Consider the following 18,185-nt stretch of genomic DNA (forward strand, 5'->3'; position numbering starts at 1 on the left):
TCTTCATATCATATCAGAATGTCAATGAGTGTAGCAAACAAAAAGGTCTGTGATCATCTGTCTCCTGATGTAATATCAAAGGCACAGTGAAAACAATGCACTCAAGGCCTGCCAAATTAGATGTGGTATAACATTGTTTTGACTGAACTAAAGACAATCCTTGTGAAATGTTGGGTGTCAGACTTGCATAGCATTCAGTTTTTTTATGTCTATCTTTAAAACCTAAATATTTTATAAATATTCTGCATTTTGCATTAACTGTTGTCCCGGCATTGTCCATTAAAAAAATCCCTTAACAGCTGACTATTTTCTATGTGCAGTTGAAACACAAAATGCTTGAAGACAAATGAATACAGCAAACAAATATAACCACATTTATTTCTGAAAGTATAAAATATTACACTATAAAGGCCACTTTGCAAGGGTAAATTAACAACTTTTCCAAATATGTACACAGTTAATACCTTTTCCCTCTTAGATATTGTCCAGCTCTGTGGCAAACCGAAATGTCATTGTGTCACATGACCACAGGAAGTAGTTGGCAAGAGTTTCAAATAATTTACTTGTTGATAGCAGAAAATGAATGGCAGGAGTTTTGAAGGTTCCTGATTTTCTTTTTGTACATCCTTCAGAGGCGTCAGGTATTCTGGATAGTTCACGCTCTCCCTTCAAAACCAGTGAAGAGGCACAGTTTGACATCGAATTGACAGGCACTATATGCCCTTGAACTGGGATGCTAACAAAAAAAAAAAAAAAAAAAAAAAAGCGAAAATTTGCAGTTCACATTCTTTACAATGGCACCAGTCGAGCCTCCAGAGCTTTGTCTTGTGAAGTGAGACTCCCGTGTTAGTTCGGTGTGTTTCGCTCACTGTATTGATGCGTTTTATGAAGTTTCCTCGCTCTGAGTGCGTGTACGTACTTATTGTATCCATACACTACCGGAGACACGGTGTCAGATTGAGGTAGAACCGTTGTACCAAAAAACGTAGCTAGAAGTTTAAACCTATGAAGTAACAGTCACATCAAATCAACTCTAGAGAGTGGATTCAAAGAGCAAACTAAAGCAATAAATTCACATTCAACCACACCTACTATAGAGATCACTAACACACTGGAATATCTGAAGTGTTCCCAGAATAAATTCCTCCCTCTTTTCCCTTCCCTTTCTGGAAAAAAGGCTGCTTTGTTTTGTCTAGAGATTAGCTTTTTCACAGATACCAATATGCTGCCTCATCGGATGCTGCCGCCACAGGAGATCTTTCCTCTTTCTTTGTTTCAAGAGGAAACCATCTCAAAAGGTAAAGTACGAAGGTGAGCCAAGATCACAAAACCTTCCTAAACCCCCCCAACTCACACACGCACGCACACACACACACTGCTACAACTCACTCTGCAGTCCAACAGAAAGGGAATAGATGCAGACGTACACGCACAGAGATCACACGCCGACACTTTTTCAGTCCGTAACCGAACGTGTCGCTGGTTTGTTGGGCTGTGCTGAACTCCCTCTGCTGCGTTCTGTGCCTCTCCGCAAGGCTAGAATGGAGGCAGGGATTGCGCTGGAGTCTGGTGACTCCAGACCAGCTGGGGGCAGTCACGCTCTAGCTAGGCTCTGATCTCCCAGAGCCTTTTCGAAGGACTAGGACCATCCACCGGCTGCCATGCCACCCAAGCTCGCTGGGCCTTTCTGAGTGATGATACTCTCTGTGGATTTAAGAAGTCTCTCAAGGCATGGCGCGTTAATCTTGGCCGGAGGTGGTCGACTGGGAGCAGACTCTGTCTTGCACAGACGGTCTGTGCTGGAGGACACTGAGTTGTCCTGTGTTGCGTCCCTGTCCCTGTGGGCTGTCAGAAAGTTCCGAACGGTCCCCTGAGCCTGTTCGGCCGTCGGGGAGCAGATGGGTGATGTATGGAGCCATTTTAGGTTGGTTGCAGAGTAGGGCCCTGGGGGAGTGAGGTCGCTGACTCTCATTGCCTTGTTACCCATGGAAAGGGCACTTGTGGTGGCAGGGTTTGCAATGCCAGTGAGCAGGGGAGATGTAGCTGGAGACAACTGTGAAGTATTGAAAGAGGGAGAATTACTTAAGATTGCAACGGAAACATTGAAGATCTTCGCAGTTGACTTTAAGACAAAAAGTTTAAAAGAGATTTAAGTTCTTATCCTAAGAATGTCCTTTGACTTCACTGACTTTGATCTGTCCTCTGAAAGCTTTCCAAAATAACCTGTTCTTTTTCGTCATTGTTCTTAACGAACATGAGATGTGCATTTTATACCCATACAACTGTAAAAATAGATTTTAATCCCTTCTTGTCTGTCCTGTTCCTCTCTGGTCTAGTGATTAAAGTATAATGGGTATTTCAGTCTCTCCCTTTCTATTAGCCTGTCGTCTTAACTTACACATGTTCGTGACAGCTCTTCAAGTTCCTTACCTTGGGTTTCTTAGACAGGGTCGTCTCCTCCATCAGCGCTGCAGTGTTGGCTTGGTCGCTTCGTTGAGGTTTTATGTGAGGGAACCAGTTCTTCAACATTTCCTCCATTTTCAGAATGATGTTGACGTATCTTTCTCTGCATGGCACAGGAAGGACAATATTTAAGTCTGCTAACCCACCAATGTACGTTTAAGTTTTGAGACTTGACGTGACTGAAAGTGAAAGTCTACTGTTCTGTAACACCTCGTCTGGTGTCAGGCAAGTTAAAGGAACATTCGACCGCAAGTACACTGCATCAAGCATACACACCAGCACACAAACGTGTTTCTCAAAATGAGAACAGCTCCTGTGTTGATTCACACATGTTTGTACACACACGTGGCATGGAGAGCAACCGTTTCCCTCGCCTCTAAATATAGACATAAGCCTGCAGCGGGGCACTGGCATCCACGTCACGGGGAGAAGAAATAGTTGCGCTAAGGAGCAGTGATGCAGACACACGCACATGGTGCCCATTGACTCACACCAGCCCCCGACAGATGGTTAATGGGGATTAGTGCAAGTCACATGATCAAAGAATCTGCTGTGGCCCCATTCTCAGTATTTAAAAAATTTAAACGGCTACTGCCATAAAAGTTACTTTTATATTCCCTTTTCTGACGTGCCTTTGTGTTGGGAGATTTGCCAGCTGGCACAATGGAAAGTTGACGGGAGTCATGTGGTGGGGAGGCAGTCACGCCCCCGCTTTGCTGCCCCCGTCTGCTTGGCTCAGTGCCTCGATCAGATGACCTGAATTAAGACCCCACCCAAAACCACATCATCTATGTTTTTAGTGGCACGTTTCAGGCGTACATTCTGCTAGGCATGTTTCCATGCCACGCAGGTTTCAACACTGTTGGATGCGACCCAAAGTACACCATCGGACTTGATGTTCTAGACTCTGCACTTATGTGAATATTGGACTCGTGAAGTAGCACAATGCAATACAATGAGAACAGATCTGGGCTGCGTGCCAGATACAGTTAAGACGAAAAGTAAACGACGCACCTAAGCCCAGCCTGACCCACTATGAGGTCATCTGATGCAGAAGAAGCACTGACTCCTCCCAAAGACGACATCATAGTCTAGCCGGAGGAAGGCTAATCAATCGGATGACAGGCTACTCCCTCAAGGGAGCTGGACATTTTTAACGACCTGCGTTCGAGTTCTATTCTTGTCCAGCCACTTTTAGATTTGTGGTGGCAGGTCCGCAAAGGCCCAGAGGCCCCCCTTGCTGCTCTGGACCAAGCATCATGCTGTGAAGCCATGTGTTTTCACATTTCCTTGACTCGTTTACTTATAGCCTCAGAGCCAAGACATTCATAAGAATTCCTTAGACAGACCAGAGGGCGTAGAAGTCATTCGCAAGTGATGTGGGCGAATTCAACCTTGCCACTAATGTGCGTAAACCCCAAGCACTGAAACAAGATTCCCTCACAAGAAGTTCAAAGTGGATTGAGGTAGATTAAGTAAATGGACACAACATCCATCCGATCGATCCGTGATGGAGTGCTGTGCGGACTAAAGCCCACCCTCAAGCCGCCCATGAGTAAGGTGAAGAAAAACAGCAGGAAACTCACCCCATGCAGGGATTCTGCAGGACCCCCATTATCCTCTGGATGCGGTCCATGGCCACACTCTCTTGAAAAGTGCTGAGGCCTGAAAAGAAGAAGATACAGCTTAAACTCTTTTACAAGCAATGCCAGCTTATTGTCTCTGACAGGCCGCACTACGTCTGCAAGGCAGATGGGTTCTTGTGAAGCATGTGGGAGGACAGACTTGGTGTCTCTGTGGCCAGGAAGTCCGGTGTCGCCCATAGCCTTGCACTGACAGCGGTCCCAGACTAAGCCCTATAAGCAGGTCTGCCTGGTATGCAACCTGTTTTCTAGCATGTGTGGGGTTCTAGCCAATAAAACTTTTAAGTACCCAATATTGCAAATACCATCTGTTGGTGTTTCACAGCAATGTCTAGCTCAAAATGAGTGTCCCAACCAGCCACTATGCATCAAGATTTCAGTAACAAGTTATTTTTCTGCCCGCTCTGAAAGTGAAAATGCTGTGCAGGGTAACAGTCAGTCAACCAGAATATTGCGTGGGCAGGTGTTTGTATGTGTAAAACTAAGAACAGTAATACCACGCTTTTCCAGATGGCATCGCTTTTACGGTTTTACATTTGACTTGACTTAACTTCTACGATTAGTATCTCCCTGTCCAGGTTTGATGTTTAATATGTTTGAGGAGTGTCACTGTGCTTTTAATCGTACTGTACTGCCTGGTTGCAGATTTTACAGTAATTATTTGTATTAAGAGTTACAATAGCCACAAAAACCACTAAGTCAAGTGTTAGAATATTTTATCCTAATAGTCAGGAACACAAATGAGACGGTCAGCACAAACCCTTGAGTTTATCTCCACAGTGCCTTTGGTATTTCAATTGAGGTCCTTGGGTATTTTTGGAGGCGTGCGGTTTGCACTGGTTTAGACGCACGTCTTTCAACTATACATGTTTAATTATGACTAAGCGAGGTAGCATGTGCCACCAGGAAATGACTGTGGTTGATATGAGAGCCTCGTTTTATGTGTATTCATGACACATCTCAGTCTCAAATCTCATGACACACTTCTCGTACCACGGCCTGCTGCCTCTAGTTTGGCTGTTCTCCATGTATACCGATCTAACCATGCTTGGTTTTGGAGGCATATGCAGAAGACTCAAAAACAAATGAAGGATTACTCACGTTCTCGGTATCTGCCTGAGCGGAGGCCATTAAGGATTGAGGACAGTGGGTGAATGTAACACTGCAGCTCCAAGCACTGCAAAACAAAGAGCATCATTCAGTATTTGCTTACTGTTTAGCTTTTCACTTTTTGCATTTCTCGAACAATTTTGAGTTTTGATGTTTTCATTTTAGGATGTTGACAGTACACTTTGTCAATTACCCTAAACAAAAAAACATCAAGTTAAGACCTTTCTACGGCTCATCATTTCCAGAAGAACATTGTGATGCAAAACAAAGTGACTCATCTACTGTCTCACACATTTGCGCAAATGTAATGGAATGAGAGTTGTCATTGAAATTCTGTAAAATAGAGGAAACCATCAAGTTTCTTCGTTCAATGGCCTTGTGTGACTCATTCACTTTTCACCTAGTAAGAACACACGCAGGAGGGGTCTTCCTGGAAGTGGTTCTGCTTCAAAGTTTTTTTTTTTTTTTTCGATTTATTCTGCTCGGGTGGAGATAGATCATGCAGAAGATAAGGGTGCTTTTCAGAACACCATGTCCCTTCCCTGGCATGCGGACAAGTCAAAAAGTGGCACGTCTCACCTTGCATGCGAACAGCCTGTCTTTCTCCATTTGTTCAGGTGTGAGCTGCCTCTCCCTTTGCTCTGGCACCATGGAGCTCCGTGTTCTCTTCAGCACCTGCCTCTTTTTGCCTACAGGGCTCTCGGGGCATCGGCTGTAATTGGTCCGAGCCTCTTGTCCCAGGTGACAATGGCCACCGTTCTCGCTGTAGTCGGAACTATCGCAGCTGGAAGGAGAACTTCCCCCGAGAGCTCATGTTCTCTTTGTCCATTACCTCCCCTTTATCTCCATTCCTCTTTGAGAGCGACTGGCAAGTCTGGGCCCCCTGGATGACCCCCGAGGAGGGGGATTTTGGCAAGGTGGTTTGTCCCTGCACTTTGGTACAGTCTGGTTCTAACTCACTATCGTTGTCCTCATCGTCACTGGCCAGCCAGTCAATGGAATAGTCCGAATCTGAAGCTGACATCTTAGGAAGCAGGGTCTAACCAGCACGGACCATCACTGACCTGTGGGGGAAACAGGGAGTACTTTAATTTCCAATTTCCAGAAACGTTAGTAATAAACACCGTTACACAATACAAGCATGAAATCGTCTAATAGAGAAGGAATGTTCTCTCTTTTATTGTATTGGTTTGGTCACGAAAATAAAAGCAATAACACAGACTTGCAGATACCAGTGGTCCAGAATCACAACTTAAGCACGCATCTTTAATCAAACCCTTTGGGATACCAAATTCATGCAGGTTGTTTTCCAGACACAACACATGAGTCTTGCACAACACCTAAAGATAAACAACAGCCATAAAAAAGACTTAAATAGTGCCGAGGACTCATGAAACGGACGTTTACGGTTAATTCTCATGTCGTCAACAACAACACCACTTCTTCTGTGCACTAACAGAATCAAAACCTGTAAATAACATTGTCTTAACAGGGGTAGCTAAGCTGAGATGTATAAAACAAGATTTTTTTCTGCAGTCTGCTTGGAACAAATGTGCGTCCAGTGCTGCACATGCATTTGTTTGTTCTGATTGCACCTAATTGAAAAACACTTGAAAATGTAGCCTTACAGAACTAGAAGGCTGTGATGAAGCAGGTGACAAAAAAAGCATGCATTCAAAGCCCTGTTTGTTTATTCAATGAGACCGGAACGCCGCAACCATGGTGACCACCATTTGACATGGAACAAAGGACCTAGAAATAAGCCGTTTTAATAGTGCCATTCCTTCGGCGGCCTTTTATTAATACATTTCCCAGATTCATGCATTACCAGTTTGTGCCTAAATGCAGGTAGTGTTTGCTGGTTACATCTAAAAGTAAAACGAGGGTGATTTGAAAATAGTCCAGGACAGCTGGGACTAGATCTGCGGCCTTGAGCATTACAAGTAATTTTTTCTGCTTGTATTATCAGTTCCATCAGGTCTTGGTAATTCATAATAGACAGGCCTTGAGGAATACACATAAAAGGAGTGTTTACAACGTCACGTTTAATGAGGCAAACCATGAATCTTTGCTAAAGGCACATGTCGTACAGAAGCAAATGCTGACCACTCATCTTTTTAAAATGGAGGGCTTCTTATGAATCAACAGGAGGTGTACATGATGCGTGTTCGTAAAATTACACATTTATGACTAAAAAACAGACAATGCCAGTACACTGTATTTGCAGGTGACCTAAAACATGCTTCATGTTGTAACATCTAAATTATTTTTTAGACTAAAAATAGGCTTTTATTGAATACTAACACTGAATCATCCTTTACAATATAACACTCACTTTCAGTTATTACAAAAGGATTGGTTCTCCAAATGCACACATGTATGGGTTTTACATAACTGACCACAATGCAACTTTTGTATACAATTGAGCTTATAGATAGATAAGTTAGATATACAAGTATATAATGTACTACATAAACTGTGTACGTAACACTAGATGCATCAACAGTGTCAAAAGATTTTCGGATTGCCTAAGCACATTCACATCACTTGGGCATTTAATCCGTCTATCAGCTGCTCGGTATCATTGCAAACAAATGGACTGCTGAGCCAGAGTTCTGCCCTACCAATAAAGCCACATTATGTAATAGCTCTACCTCAAGCACAGGACTAATTGGCTTTATAACGGTCACAAAGATCAGCCTTTCCAAATGGACGTAATTGCTGACCAGCTTTTTCCTGTCAATACCCGTTTCATCAAAAGTTTAATCAAACAAAACGCCACTGGCGTTCGCGAACAGGCTCCTCTTTCATAGCGAAATAACTGCCTACATCGGATACTTTTACAAGTTTTGTCGACAGCTGGGGACGAGGATGAAAAGGCGCTTTATTAGTTTGTGCTAACCGGTAACTTGGCAAAACAAAGAAAGCTTATGTTTTTACGTTTAGTTACCAGTGTGAACGCAGACAAAGCGGGCACGTGACTATTATTTAATAGCGAGGTTTAGCGCAACTACAAATGTAGGAAGTCATGTAACCGAGACGTGTTTCTTATACGCCTGCCAGTAATATCGGTTGCTATGGGCAACACGTTTATTAATATTAAAATGGTTATGAAATAAAACAAAAGCCGTATAATGTACCTGTGTGATCACTGAGGGTGGGGCCCTTATGATAACTAACACCTTAATACACCCTACCAAGACAGGACCACCGCAATTCTGGCATTTTAAAACATGTATTACGTATTGTTAATATATTAAAACAGCTAGTCGCATGAAACGGATACAGTTTCTATAAACACAACAGACTAATAATCATATAAGCTGCATTATGTACTATAAATACGTTAAGGAGTATAAAAAGTGATATTCAGATTATAATAAAATAAAACAAACCATTTTCTCCGTTTTACATTAAGCGGATGCATTCACGCAGCGGCATCTTCCAACATAGCTGCATATACATTAAGCTTATATAAACGCAGTGCTTTCCCTATATGTGTGTATATCCTATACTCAACAAAAACATATATTCACAAGCGATTTCTGGTATTTAAAACGCGAGTCCTACCTCAAGCCGGATGGGACGAATGGTCGCACTGTCCTTTGTTTCAGCAGTATATCCAAAGACAACTGGAGCGCCCGATCGAGCCTCTGTTGAGAGGTGTACGTGGTTTCAGTGATGTAGACCTGCAGTTGTGTGGCCCCGTGTTACTTCTCCCAAGGCAACGTGTCTAAGAGGGCGGGTGCAAAAACGCAGGGCTTTCCGATTTGTGCATCCAGAGCAGAGTCTGACAAATAGAGTTTGCGTTGGGCGCAAGCCTCGGCTGATAGGGGAGACGAGCTTACATATTAAAATGATATGTAAATTAACAAAACACGTGGACACGCGGATCGGTTTCATTCCAACAGGCGGACAGAATGTCAACTCCGAGCGCTTTTTTTTTTGTTGTTCACAGTTACTAAGTTTTTTTATATATACCTCATTAGCTCGGATGGGATGACGACACAGATGCGCCTCCCTCTCATATGTTAGGGTTAGGTCGCTTTTTAAAATGTAACATCAGATGATGTTTGATTAGCGTATGCTAAAACACTGGTGTGAATAATGGGGGGGTTTGGGAGGGTCTGACTCCCCTAATTATAGGGGCCACCCCCACGCCCCAAAGGAGGTAAAAGTTCATATATTTTTATAACCTTATGTATATTTGCTTCAACAGGTTTTCATACAAGTTAGAGGGCATATTTTTCACCTATAAATAGACGCTGATAGAAATTATATTAGCCACAATGGGTAACCACAACAAGCTAGCTATGCTGATGGTGCTCTTTTCATTAGAATGTGTTTCATAAGGTATAATGGGAAAAGTATCAAATTGTTATCCATTTACATATTTGAAGTACATCAGAAAAACGTTACTGGTTTGTTTACACTTACAGTAGAATATTAGTGTTTAGCGAAACTGCCTTTATGAAAATTAACCATGTTTTTATTATAGTAAAAGTGTAGTAACCATGTTTTTTTGACGTATTGATTACCATTTGTATAACCACAGTTTTACTACACCGTGGTTAAACTATGGTTAGTGTAGCAACTGTAGTTTTGTAGTAAAATCATGGTTAATTTTTGTAAGCATATTAAAATGTGAGAGAGACAGATTGTGCCACAAATTACTATTGCATTTACATTTAATAATACATTTGAGATATTAAAAAATGATGCAATTTGTTTAAAATACTTGACACTTTTGCTAACACTAGCTACAGTTTTAAAAACAAAGAGAGACTATATATATATATACACACACACACACAAACACACAGACACACATATGTAATGTATATATATGAACTCAAGAAGGTGAACCGTGACTGTCACAATGCCAAAAACAACAACATATATATATATATATATATACATATTTGAACCTTAAATAGCATTTATTTTCATCTAAAATATATGTTTAAAATTCTATATATATTTATTGGATTTTAGGGTTTTTCATGATAGTGACCTATGGACTGGACATTTACGACTTCTAGCCCACTTTTAGGTCTATTGATTGTTTCGCAACTGTAAACAGAGCAGTGTTGAAACATTTGCATGTGCCACGAGCCAGCGACACATGTGTCTAATAAGCCATTCAGTGTGCACATTGCTGCTATCGCTCTCTGTATCACTGGATACCCAGAAGCATTGTTGCGGGGCTTATCCTTACCTGCCCCTGCCCAACCGCAATGTGCACAGCTGGTCGTATGTGGACCAAGTCGAATGAATGAATGAGACAGAACGTGATAGGACACCGCGTTCTGTTTCGTGTTGGATTACACACGTGACGCCTTTACGCTCGCACTGTTTTTACACAGCCGGTGGAGTTTCCATGGTGAGGGGGGCAGGGCGGAAAAACATTCCAAAGTAGTTCACTTGCTGTGTTAAGAATGTTGCACTTTCTCTAAAAGCCCCACAGCAGGTGAGGCTGATCGGCTGTATTCCGTCTCGCATTATTCGGCGCACTTTGGTCCTTTCAAACAGCACGAATGGGAGGGAAATGACACGCCAGGTGGTCAGCGTCCACTGGTATTTTCACGCTCATGCCGTGGTGCGGTGAGCAAGTTGGTGGCTGTGACGGTGAAGAGCAAATAAGGACTCACAGTCGCTGCATCTCTCTGGGGGGTGGGATCTCTGGTTGGAGTCCAGACAAAGATTCAACGCCTGGAGCCAATGAGTCATAGTCCTCCTCCCCGGAAAACGTGAGCACATGTGAGAAAAAAACCCACCCATCTTCTGTCTCTCCTCTCGGCTTTGCACAATTGAAAATCATAATTGATGCGAACAGAATGTTTCTTCCATCTCTCTCCCACTCTGTTCCTGCCGGTATTTGACAACCAGGAGAACATTAACAAAACATTGTGGGTTTTGATCTGAGCCAAAGACGCCACCCAAATGGATTAGTGACTGCATACAAACCGGTCTGGTTTTAAGTACATACTATCTTCTGGGAACGGGCCCTTCTGTGGCCAGTAATGGCATGTTCAGGCCAGTTTGTAAGCTCTTGCTGTGGCTGTTCCTCGGTAAAGGTCCGTTCACCTCATGGACGATAACGACAGCTATGACTATGAAGTTTTATTAATCGCTCTAATACTATTATAGTAAAGACGGTGTTGATAACAACACAGAGGAACGTTACCATGAAATTCGGTCATTTCAATTGGAATCCATGCGATCAGGAGTAGATTTTGTCCATGTTCAAGTTGGTCACTCAAATTCACTTTACTGACTGACAGAAATCTGCTTAGTTTGAAAGTGACTTCTGTGGAATTTTTTTTGCCCAAAAATTTTTGCTAATGTGAATATACTCTTACAGAACTTTTTTCAAGCTGATGGACAATAAAAACATTGACAGCCAATCAGGGTTGACCTGAATTTGAACAGTTAAGCATTTGCAGCACCACACAACAAAACTGCAGTGCCTGCTTAATGAACAGATCGTTATCATCTCTTGGTGTAGTGCTTAAATAGTTGTCGTTATAGTTAATGTTATAAGTATCGTTCATGGTCCGTTCACACCAAGGGATTGACAGCCAATCAGAATCCACTCGACTTGAACATTTAAAGGTGGCAGACAACATAACTGACAATATACTTATAATAGCTATCGTCCATTGGTGTGGTAGCTAATATCGTTATAGTTATATTATAATTATCGCACTAAAGGCCATTCGATAACAACAACGACAACTATAAAGTATTAATAATCTAATTCTATGAGAACAGTGATGTTTACACTACAACTAACAATAACGACAGAGGACAATAACGTTAAAGTCCGCTTCAAAACTTTTTTTTTTTTTTCAACTGATAAACGTTAAAAACATTGACAGCCAATCAGAATCTGCTTGACTTTAAAGAGCTCAAACATTTAAAGCAGACGACAACAATTGCAGTGCAGGCTTATAATAAAGTTATCGTCTATTGGTTTGGACGCTAATATAGTTATTGCACTAAAGTCCATTCGATAATGACAACTATAACGTTTTAATAATCTTTTTAATTCTTATAACAATAGTGACATTTACACTGCAACTAATGATAAGAGGATAACGTTGGAGTCGGTTTTAAAAACCATTCGATAACGATAACGACAGCTATGAAGTTTTAACATTCTTTGTAATTATATGAAAATGGTGACGTTCACACTAGAACTAAGAACAATGACAGAGAGGAACGATAATGTGTAGTCAGTTTTGAAACATTTATTTCCAACTGATAAACATTGAAGGCCAATCAGAATCCACTTGACTTTAAAGAGCTCAAACATATAAAGCGGTAGACAACATGATTGCAGTGCGTGCTTATAATAAAGTTATCGTCTATTGGGGTGGATGCTAATATCGTTATTGTTATAGTATATTATAATTATCACACTAAAGGCCATTCAATAACAACAACTATAAAGTTTTAATAATCTTTCTAATTCTATGAGAATAGTGACATTCACACCACAACTAACTATGGTGACAGAGAGGAATGATAACGTTGGAGTCAGTGTTCAAAAAAAAATTCCAATTCACAAACATTACAAACATTGACAGCCATTTAGAATCCACTCGACTTTAAAAAGCTACATTTAAAGCAGTAGACGACATAATTGCGGTGCATGATTATAATAAAATTATTGTCCATTGGTGTGGACACTAATATAGATATTGTTATGGTTATCTCATAAGTATTGTACTAAAGGCCATTCGATAACGATGATAACAGCTATAAAGAATTAATAATCTAATTCTATGAGAATAGTGACGTTTATACTACAACTAACAATAACGACAGAGTGGACAATAACATTGGAGGTTTTTTTTTTTCCAACTGATAAACGTTAAAAATACTGACAGCTAATCAGAATCCACTCAACTTCAAATCACTTGAACATTTGAAGCGGCAGACGACATAACTGCAGTGCATGCTTATAGTAAAATTATTGTCCATTGGTGTGGACGCTAATATAATTATTGTTATAGTTATCTTATAATTATCACACTGATGTCCATTCGATAATGATAACAACAACTATAAAGTTTTAATAATCGTTCTAATTCTTTGAGAACAGTGACATTCAGTCAGTTTTGAAACATTTTTTTTTTTACAATAACGACAACTATATAGTTTTGATAATCTTTTTAATTCTTATACAACTAACGATAATGACAGAGAAGAACAATAACGTTGGAGTCAGTTTCAAAAAAATGTTTTTTTCCCTAAACGTTAAAATCATTGGCAGCCAATCAGAATCCACTCAACTTTAGTGCTTGAACATTTAAAGCGGCAGACAACAATTGCAGTGCATGATTATAATAAAGTTATCGTCCATCAGTGTGGACACTAATATTGTTGAAGTTATCTTACAGTTATCGCACTAAAGGCATTTGATAATTCTATAAAAATAGTGACGTTCACCATAACTAACAGTAACGACAGAGGAGCGATAACATTGGAGTCAGTTTCCAAAATCTTTTTTTCAACTGATAAACATTCAAAACATTAACAGCCAATCAGAATCCACCTGACTTTAACGAGTTCAAGCATTTAAAGTGACAGATGACATCATTGCAATGCATGCTTATAATAAACAAAGTTATCGTCCATTGGTGTGGTTGCTAATGTAGTTATTGAGAAAGTTATCTTAATAATTATCACACTAAAGTCCATTCGATAATGATAATGACAGCTATAAAGTTTTAATAATCTTTCTAATTCTATGAGAATAGTGACGTTCACACCTAGAGAAACGATAACGTTTGAGTCCATTTTTAAACTTTTTTTATATAATAACGACAACTATATACTTTTGGTAATCTTTTTAATTCTATGAGAATAGTGACATTCTCACCACAACTAACGTTAACGACAGAGAGGAACGATAATACCATTTTTTACGATAGCAACAATATATATATAGTTTTGATAATCTTTTTAATTCTGTGAGAATAGTGACATTCACACTACAACTAGCGATAACGACAGAGAAGAACAATAATGTTGGAGTCAGTTTCAAAATGTTTATTTTTCCCCACTGATAAACGTTAAAACATTGGCAGCCAATCAGAATCCACTCGACTTTAAAGTGCTTGAACATTTAAAGCGGCAGACGACAATTGCAGTGCATGCTTATAAAAAAGTTATCGTCCATTGGCGTAGACGCTAATATAGTTAAAGTTACATTACAATTATCACGCTAAAGGCCATTTGATAATGATAACGACAACTATAATGTTTTAATAATCTTTCAAATTCTATTGAAATAGTGACGTCCACCATAACTAACAATAACTGAGGAACAATAATGTAAATTTTTAAACATTCAAGACATTAACAGCCAGTCAGAATCCACCTGACTTTAATGAGTTCAAGCTTTTAAAGTGACAAATGACATCATTGCAGCACATGCTTGGCGTGGACGCTAATATAATTGTCGTTATAGTTCCCTAATAATTATTGCTCATAAGGCCTATTCGATAACCGTAATAACAGCTATAAAGTATTAATGTTTCCAGTTATTAATAGTGACATTCGCATAACTAATGAGCATCAGAGAGGAACGATAAAGTTGGGGTCAGTTTCAAAACATTTTTTCACTGATAAATGTTAAACATTGACAGCAAAACAGAATCCAGCTGACTTTTAATGAGTTCAAGCCTTTAAAGTGACAGATGGCATAATTGCAGCACATGCTTATAATAAACAGGTGTAGACGCTAACATTGTTCGTTATAGTTAACTAATCATTATCGCTTTCAGGGCCCATTCAATACCAATATTAATCTTTGCAATTATTAATAGTGATGTTCACCATAACAAACAATTAAAACAGAAAGAAACAATATTGTTGGAGTTTCAAAACAATTTCTTTCCAGCTGATAAACAATAAAAACATTAACCCCCGACTTCCGGCACATGCCAAAACATCAGTGCACAGTTCTAATAAACAAAATGTTATCATTCTGTAGTATCACTATCTTTTGAATTATTGTTCATGGTGTGAGTTCATAGCTATAATTCTTTAGTGGTTTATTATGCGCATATCACAGACGCTGACTTTTGTTTTATGTCTTACTGTCATTGTGAGGGGGAGGTGCAAGCACGGCTATAGGTGTGGCTCAACTGTGTTGATTCTATTTGAGGTTAGAGCGAGACGCAAGAATTAGTAACTGTATATCCCATTCGGTTGCGAAGAAGGTGTGTCGCAAACACATGCTGCTAAAAACAGCACCCATGACCCTCCCTTTTGGGCGGGAGACAACAACACTGATAACCTGCACAACTCACTATTGCCTGTTGCAGTCGTCACTATCTTATACTCGCCTCAATGGTACTCAGTGCAGTCGAGTGCTACACTGTTGCCTGTGTACACAAGTTCGTATATAAACTCGGAAAGATGTGCACATTCTTCACTCGTTTACATGTCCAAACCACTCCGCATGAAAGAATGGAGAGCAAACAACTGGATTCTGTTTACAGAGGGGGTTTCTCGGCACGCTCAGCTTGGCCGCTTTACAATCTGCAATATGATGAGAACATTTAGTCCTATGTTGAACCATCATCACAGGCTAAACAAATGACAAAGCAGTTAAGCTTGCAACTTGTGGGAATACAAGTCTAAAAAAAGAAAACCTGAAACATCTGCGCTGATTCTTGTTCTCTCAGTCACTTCTCTTCCACAGTTAGGTAATCAGCGATGATATGTTTGTCTGAAATATTTATCGAAGACATGTTCTAGTTTCAAATTGACCTTATTAAGCTACACATAATCTGTATACATAGCAAGAAAACTTGTGGAAAACAAACTTGCGGTGTATATGAGATTACAGTGTACTGGGAGATAATTATGGTTTGAGGCATTTAATCACAGACCGTGAAGATCCACAGTCACCTCAAGATAACGAAAGCTTCTATGAGAAACATATTACAGATGTTGCATATTGAAGAGATTACAATTAAAAGATAGGCCTTGTTTCACTCCATATTTAAAAATATAGATATAGTTTTCCCCTTTTTGAAATATGACCTAAATGTTTTTGTATGATTCACTTTTGTATTCCTCTCACATTCCGCCATGAAGATTCATGAGTGTGAGATGTCAGCAGCAGCTACATTCTTCACTCCTTGAATCACAGTTGTTTCAAAATGTCGTCACAGAGTGACTGCTTTTACAGTCGCCAATTACAAGGTCCCTTGCGCACCTGCGCGTGTTCTAGCACGTTTTCGCTGGACTCTCTGCTGCACGTTTTCAAAAAGGCAATAACGCTCAGCCCCCTCATCCTTTGTGGCAGGCCTGCGATGAGTCACAGGTGAAAATTGGCTTGGTGATTTGTCTGACGGACACTGGTGATTCAGTGGGATGGAGGGTTTGCGGGGGAATGCTGGATTTCTCACTGTCTTTCTTTATCCCATTCATAAAAAAAACAGAGAAAAACACTTGGGTGCCCACATCGCCTCCGCCCCCGAATGTCATCTCCACAGGTGGCGAGAAATGAATCGCTGCAATCTCTCTGGTGAAAAGTGACTTAAATAAAAATATGAAAAAAAAAATCTTCCACCGAAGAAATGTCCTGGTTACATTTCCACCCAAAACATCTAATAATTATTGTATTTTAAGCTACATTTATTTTATTTAGCTTATGTATTTGCATGATTTACAGTTATTTTCGTAACCCCAAATTTTGTTACTGTAATATGCATGTTATGTCAGTCTAAATAAAAGTTACATATTAAATAAATAATTAAGTATTAATGTATCACTGTTCTTGATTTATTATTGTTTGTAATTCACAAAATATATAATATTTTTAGACTTTTTAATACTATTATTAAGTTGGCTTGAGAAAGCCAACTTACTGAAATCCGACTTAAACTTAAAGTTATTATTATTATTATTCTTCTGAGACTAAAATTTCTGACTCTAACTCGTCCTACAGCTTTAACTCTACAAACTCCAAACTCAGCCCAGATCTTCAGACTGATCTCGCCGGGTGTGCTATATCTTTTCTAACTGATCGGACTTACGGTTTTCCTAAAAATGACGTTTAAAACTGGGAAAAATCCCATAGACTTACATTGACGGAATGTTCAAATGAGCCAGCACTTTTCAAATTTCAACTGTCAAAACTCCCAGAATCCTTTGAGACTCAATCAAGCTTCCCTTCTATGTACTGTATTTCTAATCCATTTAAACTCATTCAAACTCATCTATCTATCTATCTATCTATCTATCATCTAACCATTACTATCTATCTATCTAACCATTACTATCTATCTATCTATCTATCTATATATCTATCTATCTAACCATTACTATCTATCTATCTATCTATCTATCTATCTATCTATCTATCTATCTATCTATCTATCTATCATCTAACCATTACTATCTATTTGTCTATCTATCTATCATCTAACCATTACTAACTATCTATGGCTAGCAACCACAATCATGCTAATAACTTTGCTAATCATGCTAGAAACATGCTAGCAACTTGCTAATCATGCTAGAAACCTGCTAATGACATGCTAATCATGCTAGAAACAGGCTAGCGACATGTTAATCATGCTAGAAACAGGCTAGCGACATGTTAATCATGCTAGAAACATGCTAGTAACTTGCTAATCATGCTAGAAACATGCTAGCAACTTGCTAATCACGTTAGAAACATGCTAGCGACATGCTAATCATGCTAGAAACCTGCTAACGACATGCTAATCATGCTAGAAACAGGCTAGCGACATGTTAATCATGCTAGAAACATGCTAGTGACATGTTAATCATGCTAGAAACCTGCTAGCAACTTTGCTAATCATGCTAGAAACACGCTAGAAACATGCTAGAAACACATGCTAATCATGCTAGAAACATGCTAACAACTTTGCTAATCATGCTAGAAACATGCTAGCGACATGCTAGTCATGTTAGAAA

General features: G+C 39.7%; 1 protein-coding gene across 1 annotated transcript; it reads right to left on the minus strand.

Annotated features, from left to right (window-relative positions):
- Positions 1–351: 351 nt before the first annotated feature.
- Positions 352–9,144, minus strand: LOC127156521 (circadian-associated transcriptional repressor). The gene is given in 7 exon segments (XM_051099405.1): positions 352–2,053; positions 2,431–2,566; positions 4,050–4,128; positions 5,208–5,283; positions 5,796–6,017; positions 6,019–6,280; positions 8,787–9,144. Coding segments are annotated over 6 exon segments (1,149 nt in total). The 5' UTR covers positions 6,241–6,280; positions 8,787–9,144; the 3' UTR covers positions 352–1,639.
- Between the last annotated feature and the right edge of the window lie 9,041 nt (positions 9,145–18,185).

The sequence above is a fragment of the Labeo rohita genome, chromosome 25, assembly GCF_022985175.1.
Source record: "Labeo rohita strain BAU-BD-2019 chromosome 25, IGBB_LRoh.1.0, whole genome shotgun sequence".
Taxonomy (NCBI): Eukaryota; Metazoa; Chordata; class Actinopteri; order Cypriniformes; family Cyprinidae; genus Labeo; species Labeo rohita.